The sequence below is a fragment of the Brassica rapa genome, chromosome A04, assembly GCF_000309985.2.
Source record: "Brassica rapa cultivar Chiifu-401-42 chromosome A04, CAAS_Brap_v3.01, whole genome shotgun sequence".
Lineage (NCBI taxonomy): Eukaryota > Viridiplantae > Streptophyta > Magnoliopsida > Brassicales > Brassicaceae > Brassica > Brassica rapa.
This window is the reverse complement of record NC_024798.2, coordinates 1,961,222-1,978,283: the sequence shown is the minus strand read 5'-3', so window position 1 is coordinate 1,978,283 and position 17,062 is coordinate 1,961,222. Positions and strand designations below refer to the sequence as shown.

Sequence of the window (17,062 nt, the reverse complement as noted above, 5' to 3'; positions counted from 1 at the left end):
GGAATGAGTTGTATGAGTGGCCTTGGTCGTCCCTGAACCCAACTGCAAGCTATGTGTCCTATCCAGATACCAAAGCTACCCTCACCCAATGGCATAGGCGACTTGGCCACCCCTCTTCTTCTATCCTCAAAAATGTTGTTTCTCAATTTTCGTTACCTTGTTTTCAACACTCTTCAAGTGCTTTTCCTTGCAATGATTGCCTACTTAATAAAACGCATAAGCTTCCTTTTCATGAGACTACTATCCGATCAACCAAACCACTTCAATACGTTTTTAGTGATGTATGGCAATCACCTATTCTTTCTTCCCAGAACTACAAATATTACCTTGTCTTGGTTGATCATTACACTCGATACACCTGGCTCTATCCTTTAACAGCCAAATCCCAAGTCAAAGACATCTTCATCTCTTTCAAACCTCTTGTTGAAAACAGATTCCAAACCAAAATTCAAACCCTTTTCTCTGACAATGGGGGCGAGTTTCTAGCCTTAAGATCATTCCTAGCCACTCATGGAATCAGTCACCTAACCACACCACCCCATACTCCTGAGCTCAATGGTCTCTCAGAGAGAAAACATCGCCATATTGTTGAAACCGGCCTTTCTCTTCTCTCTGCCGCAAGCCTGCCTCTCACCTTTTGGCCTCAAGCCTTTGCAACCTCTGTCTTTCTTATCAATAGAATGCCAACTCCAGTCCTTCTTAACCAGTCGCCATTTCAAAAACTATTCCAGACACCTCCCAACTACCTTAAACTCCGAACCTTTGGCTGCTTGTGCTATCCATGGTTACGACCTTATGCTCCCAATAAACTTGAAAACAGATCCTTACCTTGTGTCTTCATAGGATACTCTCTCACTCAGAGTGCCTATCTTTGCTTAGAACCAGTTTCTGGACGTGTCTATGTCTCAAGACATGTTCGCTTTAATGAAACAGAGTTCCCTTATCATTCCCTAACTAAACCGACCCCACCAACCCCATCCCAGCCACCCACTGTTCCCTATGAACCCCACACAGTCATACCAGCGCCATCACTCATACACTCTCCTCAAACGGCAGTGAACAATCAGACTCCTGCGTGTGATACTTCATCTCCTGCGCCTGTGCCTGCACCTACACCTCCTACGGGTTCTTCAGCACCTGCAACTACAGGCTCGCCAGGCCCTGTTTTGGCTCCTCTGCTGCAACCTACAGTGCCTCCTCCTGTTCCAGTACCTGAAGTTCAACCTCCTCCTCGACATTCCATGACCACTAGATCGAGGAACAACATTGTCAAGCCGACTTCAAAATATAATCTCAATGTTGAACTTCAATCTGATCCTCACTGGATCCCATCTACGTGGCAACAGGCCATCAAACATGAGCGCTGGCGCAAAGCAATGTCTAGGGAGTTCAACTCTACTAATGAGAACCATACATGGGACCTTGTAGAAGCTACTCGCAAGATGAATATTGTGGGCTGTCGATGGGTGTTCACCATTAAATATAATCCAGATGGTAGCATTGATCGTTACAAGGCACGAATCGTGGCTAAAGGCTTTCATCAACAACCTGGGATTGACTTTAATGATACCTTCAGCCCGGTGATTAAATCAACCACCATTCGGTTAGTCTTGGGTCTTGCCGTTAGCTCTGACTGGCCAATACGGCAAATAGATGTCAACACTGCGTTTTTACAAGGTCATCTCGATGAAGAGGTCTTCATGTGCCAACCACCTGGGTTTACTGATTCAGATCGTCCCTCACATGTCTGTCGTCTGCGGAAAGCAATTTATGGACTCAAACAGGCTCCTCGTGCTTGGTACTCTGAACTTAAATCTTTCCTACTCAGTGTTGGGTTCCAGAACTCACTTGCAGATACATCTCTATTTATACTGCGCCATGAGGGCAAGTTTGTGTACCTCTTGGTATACGTTGATGACATTCTTGTCACGGGCACAAGCACAGACCTTGTGCAACAGGTTATTGATGCTCTGGCCGCAAAATTCTCTATCAAAGACATGGGACATCTGAGTTATTTTCTGGGAATCGAAGCTACTAGAACACCACAAGGGTTACACCTAATGCAACGGAAATATGTCACTGACTTGCTACACAAGACAAATATGCTTCATGCTAAGCCTGTTGCGACCCCTCTTCCTTCGTCTCCAAAGCTCACCTTGAACTCGGGTTCTCCACTGTCTGATCCTGCTGAGTACAGAAGCGTCGTCGGAAGTCTTCAGTATCTCGCCCTTACTCGTCCTGATGTCTCGTACGCGGTCAACCGTCTCTCGCAATTCATGCATAGACCTACAGTGGATCATTGGAACGCGGTGAAACGTGTCTTGCGTTATCTCTCTGGTACTCTTACTCATGGCATTCTCCTACGCAAACAGTCCGCTCCTCTTCTTCATGCCTACTCCGACGCCGACTGGGCTGGAGACAGCGATGATTATGTCTCCACCAATGGCTATATTGTCTACCTCGGTTCTCAGCCTCTGTCTTGGACATCTAAGAAACAGAAAGGAGTTGCTCGCTCATCTACTGAGGCTGAGTATCGTGCTGTAGCCAACACGGCCGCAGAAGTCCGATGGGTATGCTCGCTGCTCACTGAGCTAGGTGTCAATCTTTCCTCTGCACCTACCGTGTATTGTGATAATATTGGTGCTACGTACTTGTGCGCCAATCCTGTGTTTCACTCTCGCATGAAACATATTGCGATTGATTATCACTTTGTTCGCAGTCAGATCCAGTCCCATGCTCTCCGAGTCACTCATGTCTCCACGCATGATCAGCTTGCTGATGGCTTCACCAAACCTCTGCAACGAAACCAGTTCCAGAACTTACGAGCCAAGATTGGTGTCACCAAGGTTCCTCCATCTTGAGGGGGCGTGTTAAGGAAATATCTTATACTAAAAGGATCTATATGTAAATACATAACTCTACGGTTTAACCTACTTGTACTACTGTATAAATACTTTGTACATGTCTAATAAAAGATTCATTCAGCCTTATATCTCTATATGTGATATATATTGTTTGTGTACTCTTCATAATATGAGTCTCGATTTTATTGGTCTTATTGGTCTCGAGTATGAGCATACGGTCAAATAAAAAATAATTGGTCTAATGTGATGTATAATCACTTTTATTTGACTATTAATAAGTAAATGGATTTCAATAAGCAACGTGTTCATTAGATGTGGGGGGGAATGATCATGCGATATAGATGAAGGGAGCGGCGAATAAATCTGAAGAATCTCTAAAAACACTTAGTACATCTTCACGAACGAACACGTGATTCTTATGTGTGTGTTGCTCGTGACTTTGCCTCTCTTTTCTCACTTCACTCCAATTCTCTTCGTAAAGAAGACAACCAAAATGATAGAAAAATTAATTAATAAAATCCAAAAGCTTTAAAGTGTCTCAGGAAAAGAATCATAGGGAAACACCTTTACATTTGTCTTACTATTTATCGCTCTAACTATAGCATATTAGAGGCATATAACCAAATTGAATCCAAATGAACAATTATATTCAAATGTTAGAGAAAACAAGTTGAGTCAAATATTCGTCTCAATCTTTTTTACATAACAATGTGAATGAATTATTTACAAAATTTTAACATTACTTTCCAACATTTGAATAACCACACAATAACAAATTAAAATTTTAATAATTTATTTAAATGATTTGATTGGTATCATGGTTTCATAATGAACAAAGTTTCAATGCAACAGAATTAAGCAAATTTAGATGTACAATGTCATTTTTATTCAAGTTTGTCCAATTGAATCAGAACCAATAAAAATGTTTACACTTTTCTTTTGTTTTCATTTGTTTGTAGTTGGATCAGAGCATTCTTTCACACCAAATACATAAAATTGACATTCAATTTTAATGTGATTGAATTAACTAAATATTCTTAGTTCAACTGAATAACATATGCAGAATTTCAATTTTACCACAAGTTTGATACTATTTTTTTTAAATTTACTTAATAGATAACCATTTTCGAAAATACCTTAAATTTGTTACTAAAAAAAGATTAGATAATTTTTTTAAGATTAGATATTTAAATCAATACATAGTGACAAGTCAAGTGATGTTTGGAAAAAAAAACTAATATTATATAATGTGATTTTAAAATCCGGATAAGGGTTTGTTAATTAAAAATGTGACTAAAATTATACTTTTTTCAAAAAAAATTTATCCATACATAATTGAAATTGTATTAAAAGGTGCCAAGATTTAACCGAACAGTTAAAAAAAGGTTTCAAAGGGTAAATATTTCTCTGAAAATGTATGCCTAAGAGCATTTCCAAAAATACTCTCTATTTTAGAATTTACAAAACTCTAAATTTGAAGTTTCAAAGTGTTCTTCTCTAAAAGTAAAACTTCAAACCTAACTTCAAAATTATTTGTATTTTACACTATGGTCTTTATTTAATATAAATCCAATTAAGCTTTTATAAATAACTAGCACATATATAAAAATATTCAGATAATATGAATTAATAAAATCTTACACTAAATATATAAAATTGTAAATAGAAACACATAATTCAGTATTAAACTACAAGAAAAATACCACATTATTCGATAAAATTATTTCAGTAATGCTCCATCTTCGGTTACACAAAATATGTTTGGACAATATTTTGGAGGTTCCAGTAAAAATTTACCAGACTATTATTGATGTTGTAATATTTAAATTTGTGTAATAATTATTTTTTCATGTATCTTTTAAAATATTTTTTAATTAAGTTTCTTTTGTAACATTATTGTTGTCTAATTCTAGTTTTAAAATATTATAATCTTATTTTGAAATTTTTATTTATTTTATACGAAAATTTTGAATTAATTTTTTTTTTTGAAATATTTATGATGTAGAAAAATTTTGAGGATCAAAACGATGAATGAAAAATACTTAAGAATTATAAAATATTATGTATAATTAGTTGTAAGGATCAAAATGAAAAAAAAAAAACTTTAAAATTTAAAGTTTTAAAGTTTGGAGAGCTAAAACTCTATATCTGAAGTTATAGTGTCTTTTTTAAGATGCTCTAATCGTTTCTAATGGATTGCCAAAGTGGATAATAATCTTTTCCGACAAGAAAAGAAGAAGACATGAGACTTTTCTCTCTCTCTCAAAATAACAGAAGAAAGCAACGGTCACATGCGCGGGTAAACAAAAAATAAACAATTTTCTGTGAAGTGATAGAGAACCGTGACACTATTTAAACACTCAACTCTTTCTAAAGTTTCGCATCATCAATCATCATATCCTCTCTTCTTTCTACTACACTCTCTGCAACACACAAATGGAGAAACCATCCTCAATGAAACAATGGAAGAAAGGTCCTGCTCGTGGCAAAGGCGGTCCACAAAACGCTCTCTGTCGATACCGCGGAGTCAGGCAAAGAACGTGGGGCAAATGGGTGGCTGAGATCAGAGAGCCCAAGAAGAGGGCAAGACTCTGGCTCGGCTCTTTCGCTACAGCTGAAGAAGCAGCCATGGCTTATGACAAAGCCGCTTTGAAACTCTTTGGCCACGACGCTTATCTCAACTTACCTCATCTTCAGAGGAAACAAGGGCCTTCTGTGAACAATACTCAGAGGTTTAAATGGGTGCCTTCAAAGAAGTTCATCTCTATGTTCCCTTCTCGTGGTTTGCTTAACGTGAATGCTCAGCCTAGTCTTCACATTATCCAGCAAAGACTAGATGAGCTGAAGAGAAACGGACTTCTATCTCAATCCTATTCTTCTAGCCCTTCCTCTGCTAGCTTTCTTGATGAGCAGAAGAAGCCAGAGATGGACCTGAACGAGTTTCTTCAGCAGATGGGGATCTTGAAGGATAAGAGTCAAGCAGAAGCAAGTGAAGTAGCAGTGAGTCATTACACTCCACCATGGAAAGAACAAGAAGAAAGTGGAGGTCCTTTCACAGATCAGAGTTTAAGCTGGGAGACAATGATTGATGAGATGCCAGGAAGTGAAACCTCAGCTATGCATTTCGACTGTAGCAATTTCGGAAGCTATGATGATTTAGAGGATGATCTAGGTTTCCCTTCCATCTGGAACTTCTGTGGAAGCTTAGATGAGTGAGAGTTACTTCTTGTGGATCAGGTTCAGAAGTACACGTGTGGAGTTAGGCTTAGTGTAGTGCTTTTTGGACTAGTGTAACATGATAGCTGCATGGATAGAAAAGGGATATGCTCAGAGTGCAGTCTAATGAGTCAGTGTACTTCTGAATATGAACGAGTTGTTCTGTTTTTTTTTTAATATATTAATTAAGCATGTTCTTTCCTTTCTCTATCCTTCAGATCAAGAGTAATTAAAAAGTAGTGAAAAGTCAGAGTCGTAAAGAATGTTATGTTTTGTGCATGTAACCATGCACAAAAGCTTACCTACCATGGATAACAAACAGTGCATAAATATCTACCTGTAAAACAAGATGTGCCTTCAAATAGACCAGCAGCACAAACTTGCTGTCAAGAAGAGAAAACGACAAAACCGAATAACACATAAAGACTCATCACATGATGCATTAGTACCCTAATAAAGGTTTCAATGCCAAGACTAATCAGAATCTGAGGGTGGGAGGCATTATCCCCGTGACATTAGTCTTAGAGACTGTCCTATTCGTTTCAGCAAATGTTTAAACAATATCTACACATCTTCTGACTGGCTGAAAAGGATCTTGTATTAATAGAGTAAAGAACAAGCATGAAAGAGTAAACTAGAAAAAAAATCAACAAACTCATTCCTTATTAGTTATTACTCTTCAAACAATGCAGCAGATACATTAGTCACTACAAAGCGAGTAATCATCTCAAGTAACTTGATGCTTCATCAAATCTTTAAGTCTGTGGAAGAGCCAAAAAAAAAGCCTAAACTAAAACTCATTTATATATAAGGGCATCACGACCGGGTCCAATACCAATGTAATGAATGGGCACACCCACTAGTTCTTCAATCCTCTCAACATATTGCTGTGCAGCCTTTGGAAGATCATAGTAGTTTCTGATTGAGGATATGTCCGACTTCCATCCAGGTAACACTTCATACTCCACCTACCATACATTTTCACATTTAAACAAGAGTTTTCAAGACTTTATCAGATACTACAAGAGATCAACACTTACTTGCAGTTCTTCAAGAAGGCGAAGATCACCAGGGAAGGAGTCAACACGAGTGCCATCACTCTTCTTATAAGCCACACCCAGCTGGATGTCTTCCAGGTCGGAAAGTACATCAAGCTTAGTGAGATTAAGCGACGCAAACCCATTGATTTGGCAAGAGAATCTCAGGGCAACAAGGTCAAGCCAGCCACACCGACGAGGACGACCAGTTGTAGTCCCAAACTCCTGTCCAGCCAACCTCAGAAGGTCACCACCTGGTCCCAAATTCTCTGTAGGAAATGGTCCTGAACCAACTCTTGTAGTGTACGCTTTCACCACTCCAATTAGATCACCAACGGCTCTTGGAGCGATACCAAGACCTGTACAGATCCCACCAGCTGATGGACTAGAGGAAGTAACAAAAGGATAAGTACCAAAGTCAATGTCCAGCATTGTAGCTTGACCACCTTCTACCAAAACCTTCCTCTTCTGAGAAATCGCATCGTTCATGAAATGCACCGTGTCAGTTATATAAGGCTCTAATCTCTCAGCGTATCTCTTATACGCTTCAACTTCTTCCCTAAGCATCTCTGGAGTATACTTAAACCCTTTAAACCTCGCAGCTGCATCCGCTAGCAAAACTTCAAGCTTCTGAGGCAAAGTGTCCATGTGCCTTAAATCACCAACTCTAATACCATTCCTTATCACTTTACTAGAGTAGCAAGGACCAATGCCTCTCTTGGTCGTACCAATGAATGATTTTGCAAGCTCGGATTCTCTGAGACCATCAACCTCTTGGTGGAAATCAAACAAGAGATGAGCGCGGTCTGAGACCAAGATCCTTCCTTTACAGGAAACGCCGTTGGACTCAAGACCATCAATCTCCTTGAAGAGACCTGGCAAATGCACCACAACTCCGTTGCCAATCACACAAGTGGTGTCCTCGTTGAGTATACCTGAAGGCACAAGGTGTAAAGCAAACTTCTTTCCCTCTGAGTTGTATATAGTGTGCCCAGCATTAGCTCCACCCTAATGGTTAAACATCAAAACAAAGAAAGACTTAAACTTTGTAACTGCCCTTGATACAAAGTTAACAACTTTCATTCCAAAACAAATAAAGATTTAAACTTTGCAACTGCCCTTTAAACAACTTTCAATACAGAACAAAGAAAGACTTAAGCTTTGCAACTGCCCTCTATACAAAGTTAACAACTTTCAATACAAAACAAATAAAGACTTTAAACTTGGCAACTGCCCATGAAACAAAGTTAATAACTTTCAATACAAAACAAAGAAAGACTTCAACTTTGCAACTGCCCTTGACACAAAGTTAACAACTTTCAATCCAAAACAAAGAAAGGCTTAAACTTTGTAACTCCTCTCTATACAAAGTTATTAACTTTCAATCCAAAACAAATAAAGACTTGAACTTTGCAACTACCCTCTATACAAAGTTTGCAACTTTCAATACTAATGATTGTGATTCTCTAGGATTAACGAAAGGATCACAAAGAATCTGAGGATAAAGGTGTGAACTTTTTACCTGACAGCGAGCAACGATGTCGAAGTGTTGAGCTAAGATGTCAACGAGCTTGCCTTTGCCTTCATCTCCCCACTGGCAACCTAGCACGCCTGAGACTTGACTCAGTGCACCAATCCGTTCAAGTGGCTCGGTGGTGGTTGAATCAGCGGTAACGCTCAGTGACGCTGAGATGGTTGGACGTTTAGGAGAGCAGGGGAGGAAGCTGCGAGGGTGGTGGGGATGAGGATAACGGCGGTGGTGTGGAACTCCGACAGCGAATCTCGGCTTGGTGTCTAGAGAGAGAGAGGATAGAGACATCTTTGGAGAGAGAGAGAGAGGATGAAGCAAGGGGTTTCAAGTGTTAGGGTTCGGTTCGCCGGCACTCGACAAGAGCTTGTTCGAACTGTGTTCAGGTGAATTTAAAATGACCGTTGTGTCCTTTGGCTCATCATGGAATATGTTCTCTGAATCAACAAAAGTTGTACCGAACCGGGTAGATTGATGTTCTTAAACTCTTATATAAAAATTAGTGCCTAAAACTGGTATTTCATTAACTTTAACTCATAACTAGCCTGCGAAGTCAGGCTAGCACACAGAACAAAACAGAGAACATCATGTGACTATATATGTTACATGAATTAAGACAAATCATCTTACATAAGGAAATTCCTTGTTATTTGTTCTTTAGATTATCTATTTCCCCTTTCCCTCCAACATGTTGGAGAACATTAACAAATCAGTGAACAAAAATGCAGCTAGAAATATATAACATGAAAAGATTAAATTTATTCTTTACTTCTTTTTTTGATTTTTTCATTTGTTTATATAAAAAAATCAAACTTGGTTAGAGAGATCAACCACCTCACCAATATTCATATGTATATTCAAACTCTATTATTTTATAAAAAATACATCAAAGAACTTCAAATGTAAAAGAAGTAAACGTATTGGTGCAGAAGCAATGAAGAGTCGATAAATCATCTACTTTTTGAATGTCCTCTTGCTATCCAAATGTGGGCTTTGTCGGATATTCCATCGCGTCCAGGACTGTTCTTGAGTACCTCAGTCTATGAAAACTTTGATTTTCTCTTGCTCAGAGCCCCAGCAAGAGGAGTTTCGACGCAAAGTCTAAATAAGTTCCCGTGGATTATGTGGTACGTCTGGAAAGTACGGAATGATAAACTCTTTAACAGAGTCAAGGCGTCACTCTTGTATACTCTTCGCAAAGCTACTTAAGAATGCGAAGAGTGGATGGTGGCACAACAAGCGATGAAAGTAGGAAAGGCGAAGGAGCGCCCACTCGTATCGAACCAGGAGGAGATGAATTGGTTGCGCAAACCGAGATGTCAAGTTGATGCATCTTGGGCTACCAATCAATCTACTTTTGGGGGTGGTCTCATGATGGAATTGCAAGATGGGACCACGATGTCTGGCTCCCTTGGGGGAAAACAAGTCCTTATTCCCCTGCACGCAGAGATGAACTCGCTACTCTGGGCTATGCGATCATCTCTTCACTTGAGGCATGATTCTATGCATTTCGAGTCGGATTGCCTGCAAATGGTAAAGCTGATCGAAGAAGAAGATTTTTGACCATCTTTGGTTCATAATGGTAAGAATTTTTTCATACTCGTTTTTTTATTTACATTGTTTTCCTTGTCTTTTATCCCTCGTGGGTTTAATGCTTGAGCCGATTTCCTTGCGAAAGGAGTTTGTGATAGAACCAAAATAAGGATCACTCTTTCGGTAAGGTTGATATGAACTCAGATCCGAGAGGATTGAGAACAGATGGATCGAGGGGTGACACTAAGGGTTGCGGATTAGCCCAAAGATACTACCAGAGATTCGAAGGTTGCCGGATGTGACGCACCGGTCCAACACAACGAAGTGGTTCGCTTGGAGATGACCTCACCAAGAGAAGTATGAATGTTCTAAGCAAAGAACAATGAGAGAAGACTCAAAATAAGCAAAGGAAAATCGATGTGATTTTATTAAGGGGGATCATCACATACTTATAAGGTTTGTGAGTCAAAGAAACATAAAGACATTTGTGGGAAAAGACAACATAGAAAATAGAAATGAATGAAAACAAGACATAGAAACTAGAAATGAAGACTTTGACTAAAGACTGGTCAAGGTGCGGATTCTTGTGTTGACTGGTCCAGATTCACAAAGACGTCCAGGTTCATCCTTTGGTGATCAGGTCGTTCGCGGTAAGGAGCAGGACGGACGTAAGGCTGCCCGCATGATTGATCGTCGATGATCCATGAACGGATGAAGAGATAGCTCGACCCAAATCTTCAGAGAGCTTAAGTATCCTTCCTTTGGAGTAGTTGGAAGCATCGATCATCATGAAATCATCAAAGTGGTTGGAAAGGTCGTGATCAGCCTGATCCGGACGTGCGGTATGTCCCAAACGGGCCAGGAAAGACAGGCTAAGTCCGGAATCTGATTCTTCTCGATGATCATGGGTTCTGGCTTGACTGTTGGCTCTAGAATGGCGAATGGGTCGGGGAAGAACGCCTGTGGTTTGGCTGATTTGGTCATCAGGTCGTGGATCCATCCTTAGGTCACGTCCGGGTGCACGCGGGTCGATCCGGTACACGGCTCTGTCCGTTGATCTGGAACGGCTAAATGGCTGAACCTCAGTTGGACTGATCTGATCGTCCTGGTCACCATGCTGAGTCTGCTCCACGTCCTGGTCCAGGTCCTGGGTTCTATCAGTTTGTGTGAAAGCTTCTGAATTTTTCCATGTAAATGTTATGGTTCCGTCGGGATTAGCTGTTCAGCCTAACCCAATTGAACCGGTTCAATAAAGCATGGTGTTCACAGTCAAAAAAAAATTAAACGTTTTAACTTTTAAGTATAATTTGGTTTCTACCAACTTCAAAATATTCTCACATAGAAAATTCTCACAGTTCATGGTTTATTTACACCGCATTAAACAATCCGAACCATGCCAAGTATTTGAACTGAAATAAATGAAATCCACAAAGAAGTGAACTCCAAAAAAACTGAGGAAACTCTGAGAAAGTAAAAGTTTGATTAAATCAAGTATTTATTGGTATTGTAGTGGAGGATTTCTCTGCATATATAGAATTGTAGACTAGAGATCAATTCTTGCTATACGCATGGATACTTTCCCTAGTCACAAAAGGGTCCATCTGATTGATTATAAAAGATAACGGACTTATGAAAAATATAAAACAAATTGAGGGTCTAGACTGAAATAATGAGAGTAACGCCCATTCCGTGTTAAGAAAGTGTTGAAGTGTCATCTCCTTATATAAATCAAACCAATAAATTTGCAAGCTGTCGGGTGTTCAAACTCGCCGTTTAGTTTTACGTAAATCTCGGAACGAGTTTTGCGTTATTGGGAACTTGCTCCGTCGTTGATTCATTCCCTGTCATATTAGTTTACATGGCAATAGCTGCAGCTGTAATAGTGCCTTTAGGCCTTCTCTTCTTCATCTCTGGTCTCCTCATGAACCTCCTTCAGGTGTTAGTTACTCCGCCTCGTGAACCTCTCTTCTGATATTTCTTTACCTTCTCCGTATTGATTCACTGCTTTATAGGGCTTCCGTACGCTGAATACAGCTTCTTCATATTTAGGGTTTAAGTACTGTATCAAGTTCCTTGAGAGTTATATATGTTGATTCTCTATACTAAGGGGATGTTTGTCTCCATGCCTAGAAGCTTAGAAGAACCTTGTCTTTATACTTCGTTTGCTACAGTTTGATGTTTACAATTTTTTTTTTTTTTTAATTTCAGGCAATTTGTTATGTACTCGTTAGACCTCTGTCTAAGAACACATACAGAAAAATCAACCGGGTGGTCGCAGAAACTTTGTGGCTTGAGCTTGTCTGGATCGTTGACTGGTGGGCAGGAGTCAAGGTATCTTCTTTTCCCGATTTAGTAACAATACCATTTTTTTTGTTACGGTAGCTTATATAAGTCACGGAACAGATTGAGACCATCCCTTTATTTAATTACTTTGCACATGACCTTGGACTTCCCCTGAGACTTGCTTTTCCTTTTGCCCTAGATCAAAGTGTTTGCTGATGATGAGACCCTCAGTCGAATGGGTAAGTTCCTGCTTATTGGGAATCAAAATATTTTTTATTTTATTTATGTTCTAATCTGTAACTTGACTGTTACTTTTCTTTCAGGAAAAGAACATGCTCTTGTCGTTTGTAATCTACGAAGTGATATCGATTGGCTTGTGGGATGGATTCTGGCTCAGGTACATGATTTAATCTTGGTGTTTCATGCGTCTTGTTTCAAACAAATTTGGCTTGAATGCATAAGTGGGGATCCAACATAGACAATGGGACCATGTATTTTGCTTTCTAGTTTCTAGTTAATATAGATTTCTTAGGTAGCAGGTTACACTTTGGAATGATCCACTGATGAGATAAGAAAGAATATTGCATCATCGTGTCTGCTCTTAAAGAGTCCAGATATGCTGCTTACATCTTGTAATTCATTGTTTCATGTCTTTATTTCGATGCAGAGGTCAGGTTGCCTGGGAAGTGCGTTAGCTGTAACGAAGAAGTCTAACAAGTTTCTTCCAGTATGTGAATTTATTAGTTAACTTTTTTGCTTGCTAGATCTCTTAAAAAAACAGTAGTCTTGAGTTCTATTTCTGAATATCTGCTTTAAGTTAGAAACTCAATAACTGTTGATAAGAAGATAATTGCTTTAGGTTCATACACTTCTTCTCCTTTTTATTCTGTCACATACTCTAAGGTATTCATAAACATAGAACTGTCACACATATACAGGTCATAGGCTGGTCAATGTGGTTCTCAGAGTTTCTGTTTTTGGAAAGAAATTGGGCAAAGGATGAAAGCACAATAAAGGTATGTGTTTATATTTTTCTTGTGCAACTCATTTCGTTTTTGCTTCTGTGTAAAACTCTTATGTTATACCTCATAACCATGAAGATGCACGATCTTCATTTACAGACCATGAATAATTATATCTGTTTATCTAAATTATAGTCAGGTCTTCAACGCTTGAAAGACTTCCCTCAGCCTTTCTGGCTAGCCCTTTTTGTGGAGGGAACCCGCTTTACAGAGACAAAACTTAAAGCAGCACAAGAATACGCAGCGTCCTCTGAGTTGCCTATCCCTCGTAATGTCTTGATTCCTCGTACCAAAGTAAGTTTGAATGTTCTTGTAGTTGTGGATCTTTTTTATACTTATGCTTTCATCACATCGACTTGGTGATTGATATATTTGTGTTTTCTGTCGTGATAATAAACTTGGCTTGTATTTTTTATTTCAGGGTTTTGTGTCAACTGTAAGTAATATGCGTTCATTTGTCCCAGCCATTTATGATATGACCGTGGCTATTCCAAAAACTTCTCCACCCCCAACAATGCTAAGACTATTCAGAGGACAGCCTTCCGTGGTAAGCAAATAAAAACAAGAATAGGTCTTCGTTAAGTAACATATATTAGCTGCACTCTTCTCACATAGTATTCACTTCATTATTCAACTGAGACGAATATAACACTTTGATGAATGAAATGTCACCTTTGCTTTCATAATGTGTTAGTAGAAATCATAGGGCTCATTTAAACCATTGCTGCTGGTTTCAGGTGCATGTTCACATAAAGTGTCACTCGATGAAAGACTTGCCTGAATCAGATGACGAGGCAATTGCACAGTGGTGCATAAATCAGTTTGTGGCTAAGGTATAAATATTATTTTACTGATTTTTTCTACTTTTCTGTTGATGGCAACATACTCGGTCGAGATTTTGCAGAGAAAATTTCATTTTGGACACACTCATCTTATCTCGGCTCTGTGGTACAGGATGCACTGTTAGACAAACACATAGCGGCAGACACTTTCCCTGGTCAGCAGGAGCAGAACATTGGCCGTCCCATAAAGTCTCTTGCAGTGAGTTTCTCAAAACATTCTTTTGGATCCATCCATAAAAAAGCTCACAAACCTCTTCATCTTTTTTTCCAGGTGGTTTTATCATGGGCCTGCCTACTAACTCTAGGAGCAATTAAATTCTTACACTGGTCAGATCTCTTTTCCTCATGGAAAGGCATGGCGTTGTCGGCACTTGGTCTAGGTGTCATCACTCTCTGTATGCAGATCCTGATCCGTTCCTCTCAGTCAGAGCGTTGGACCCCAGCCAAGACAAATGACCATCACCACGCAGGATCATTCTCCCAAACAGATGTGGAGAAGGACAAGTAAAAAAAGATGATTCTAACAGATCAAACGACATACACAACAAGAAGCTTGTCAGTTTTGTTATAAGTAACCAAAAAAAAAATATCAAAGTGAAATCCTTTAATATCATCGATTTTTGTCCAGTTATCAGTACTATCTACACTTCTGTAGACCTTAGGATTTTCTGTTTGTTCTTAAGTTCATAGTCCTTGTATAACTGGATAGTTTCTATTATTAGATTTGAATTTGGGATTGATCTTTAGACTTGCTTTATCGAAAACAGCTTATTTTTGCAGCTTATGCAAGTCATATTACTGATAAGTTGAGGAAGATTACGGTAGCAGATATTATAAAGAGTTTGGAAGTGTCTGTAATACCATTCGCAGTTCATATGGGTGAAAGTTACATATGGAAGTGTCTGTAATACCATTCGCAGTTCGTATTCACAAGCTTAAAAATCTCTATAAGCCTGATCATTATCCGAAGCACACTGATATAACTGAAGCAGACTTGCCAGACACAATGACGGTTATGTTTTTGAGGAAGTTGGAAGATGCTAAGCATGCTATAGACACTCACATGAAAATGCTCTGTAGAATCAAAGGGATAAAGGTTGACAAAGAGACCGGTCCAAAATCTGGAAATGAAACAGATAATTATGATGAGGCCGAGGGTATAGAGGCTGATCATCTTGATGCAGATGCACAGAAACGTAAGAAGCAAGAAACAGAAGAGCAGGTTATGAGGAAATTTGTGACGTTGAGAAGGACGAACCATCGTTCACTAGTGGAGTAGATAACCTTGAGATGGATAATGAGGATGAGAGCACAGAAGGTTGGTTTATACACTTTCTTAAAGCTGTTGCCCTTATGACTCTAATGTGTGGTAAGCTTCTAAAGGTTGGTTTATACATTTTCTTACACTCAGGTTGCTCACAGTGCCGTGCCTAGACTATATGGAGCCTTAGGCAATTCTAAAAATTGGGGCCGAAATAAAATTTACTTTTTTTCTAATTGTTGAGTTAGTAAAAAATAATATGAAAATAGTTAATGAAAGTATTTATTAAGATTGTTTACATGTATGCAAAGAATGATGACCCAGAAAATCACACCCATGATAATTAAAAAAGAAGAAGTTAAAACTGTAATTGCAAAGTTATAAAAGTATCCAATATCATAATACCAAATGAATAAGAAGAATATATGAAAGAACTATGAAGAAAAATAAAACATATACAGAAAACAATGAATAAGTGAATATTCAAAAGCTAATATATAAAGTAAGGCCGGTCTGCCCTATAGACGGGATAAATATTTAAAAATAGTTTAAATTGTTAGAGTAAATATTTAATATAAATTTTTATTAATCAAAAATATAAATATTAGTTAAATTTTGTACATGTTTTTTTAATGCCAAATAAAACATGCTATGTTGATAATTAGTTATGCTTTTTTTCTTGGAGTGACATTACATCATCTTTTTCTGAGTATTCATGTTGTTGTACACTTGTACTGGAAGTTATTATCATATAATAACTTATGTGGTGCATTTTATATTTAGTATAGTTGATTATTTATATATATAAGTGAGAAGTTATTAGTATTTTTTAAGTTGTGGTTGAAATGTAAGAGTAAATTGTAGGCTAAATATCTATTATTATGTTTAATATTTATTTTTTTCAAATTATAAGTATTTTGGTTGACAAATACAAATATTAAGAAAAATATCTTTATATATTTAGCATTTAATTAAATATTAAAATAGACCAATGATAAATTATAGGAAAATTATCTCAAATATACATTTTTAAGTTTTTGCCATAAAAAATAGTTCTCAAAGAGAAAACGACCAAAATATACCTTTTTTATATTGAAATTTTTATTTTTTAATTTTATTTTTTAAAATTTGAAACCCTATCCTCAAAAACTCACCCCTTAACTCTAAATCCTAAATGTGGATTAGTTAACCCTATCATAAAAATACATTTTACCCTTTAATAAAATTTGTTTTGATCATTTTCCTCTTTGAAGGCCATTTATATGAATATAAATTAAAAAAGCTATCCTAGCAAATTTCTCTAAACTATATTCTAAATTTGTTTTTCAATTTTGTTTTAATTGATTTACTTTTTATATTGGATTTTGAAAATAACATAAACTGTGAAACAATAAAAAAGTCTTCAAACTATTTAATTAAATAGTAAAAGTGACCAATGGTAAATTATATTACGTTTGTCTTAAATTAATTGTTTTG

General features: G+C 37.9%; 3 protein-coding genes across 3 annotated transcripts; 2 read left to right on the top strand and 1 right to left on the bottom strand.

The window, feature by feature from the left end:
- Positions 1-3,006: 3,006 nt before the first annotated feature.
- On the top strand, positions 3,007-6,316 carry LOC103863036 (dehydration-responsive element-binding protein 2F). Its single transcript, XM_033290584.1, has one exon. The coding sequence runs from the start codon at positions 5,301-5,303 to the stop codon at positions 6,078-6,080; it is 780 nt and encodes a 259-aa protein (XP_033146475.1). The 5' UTR covers positions 3,007-5,300; the 3' UTR covers positions 6,081-6,316.
- Positions 6,317-6,710: 394 nt separating this feature from the next.
- Positions 6,711-9,057, bottom strand: LOC103863037 (adenylosuccinate synthetase, chloroplastic). Its single transcript, XM_009140778.3, has 3 exons — positions 8,640-9,057; positions 7,121-8,125; positions 6,711-7,048 (listed from the first exon to the last, which is right to left on the bottom strand). Exons 1-3 carry the CDS (start codon positions 8,934-8,936, stop codon positions 6,878-6,880), a joined length of 1,473 nt encoding a protein of 490 aa, XP_009139026.2. The 5' UTR covers positions 8,937-9,057; the 3' UTR covers positions 6,711-6,877.
- A 227-nt stretch (positions 9,058-9,284) lies between these two features.
- Positions 9,285-16,051, top strand: LOC103863035 (1-acyl-sn-glycerol-3-phosphate acyltransferase 2). Its single transcript, XM_009140776.3, has 12 exons — positions 9,285-10,325; positions 11,340-12,114; positions 12,387-12,509; positions 12,661-12,700; positions 12,785-12,858; positions 13,129-13,188; positions 13,400-13,477; positions 13,619-13,777; positions 13,905-14,030; positions 14,221-14,316; positions 14,438-14,524; positions 14,597-16,051. Exons 2-12 carry the CDS (start codon positions 12,037-12,039, stop codon positions 14,831-14,833), a joined length of 1,158 nt encoding a protein of 385 aa, XP_009139024.1. The 5' UTR covers positions 9,285-10,325; positions 11,340-12,036; the 3' UTR covers positions 14,834-16,051.
- The last annotated feature ends 1,011 nt before the right edge of the window (positions 16,052-17,062 follow it).

Bases quoted from the DNA above. Each gene is read 5' to 3' on its own strand.
- LOC103863036 (XM_033290584.1), top strand. From the start codon at position 5,301: ATGGAGAAACCATCCTCAATGAAACAATGGAAGAAAGGTCCTGCTCGT.
- LOC103863037 (XM_009140778.3), bottom strand. From the start codon at position 8,936: ATGTCTCTATCCTCTCTCTCTCTAGACACCAAGCCGAGATTCGCTGTC. The intron at 8,126-8,639 runs GTAAAAAGTTCA...TTTAACCATTAG, and splicing joins ACATCGTTGCTCGCTGTCAG to GGTGGAGCTAATGCTGGGCA. The intron at 7,049-7,120 runs GTAAGTGTTGAT...AATGTATGGTAG, and splicing joins GCCTTCTTGAAGAACTGCAA to GTGGAGTATGAAGTGTTACC.
- LOC103863035 (XM_009140776.3), top strand. From the start codon at position 12,037: ATGGCAATAGCTGCAGCTGTAATAGTGCCTTTAGGCCTTCTCTTCTTC. The intron at 13,478-13,618 runs GTATGTGTTTAT...TCTAAATTATAG, and splicing joins AGGATGAAAGCACAATAAAG to TCAGGTCTTCAACGCTTGAA. The intron at 14,317-14,437 runs GTATAAATATTA...TCTGTGGTACAG, and splicing joins TAAATCAGTTTGTGGCTAAG to GATGCACTGTTAGACAAACA.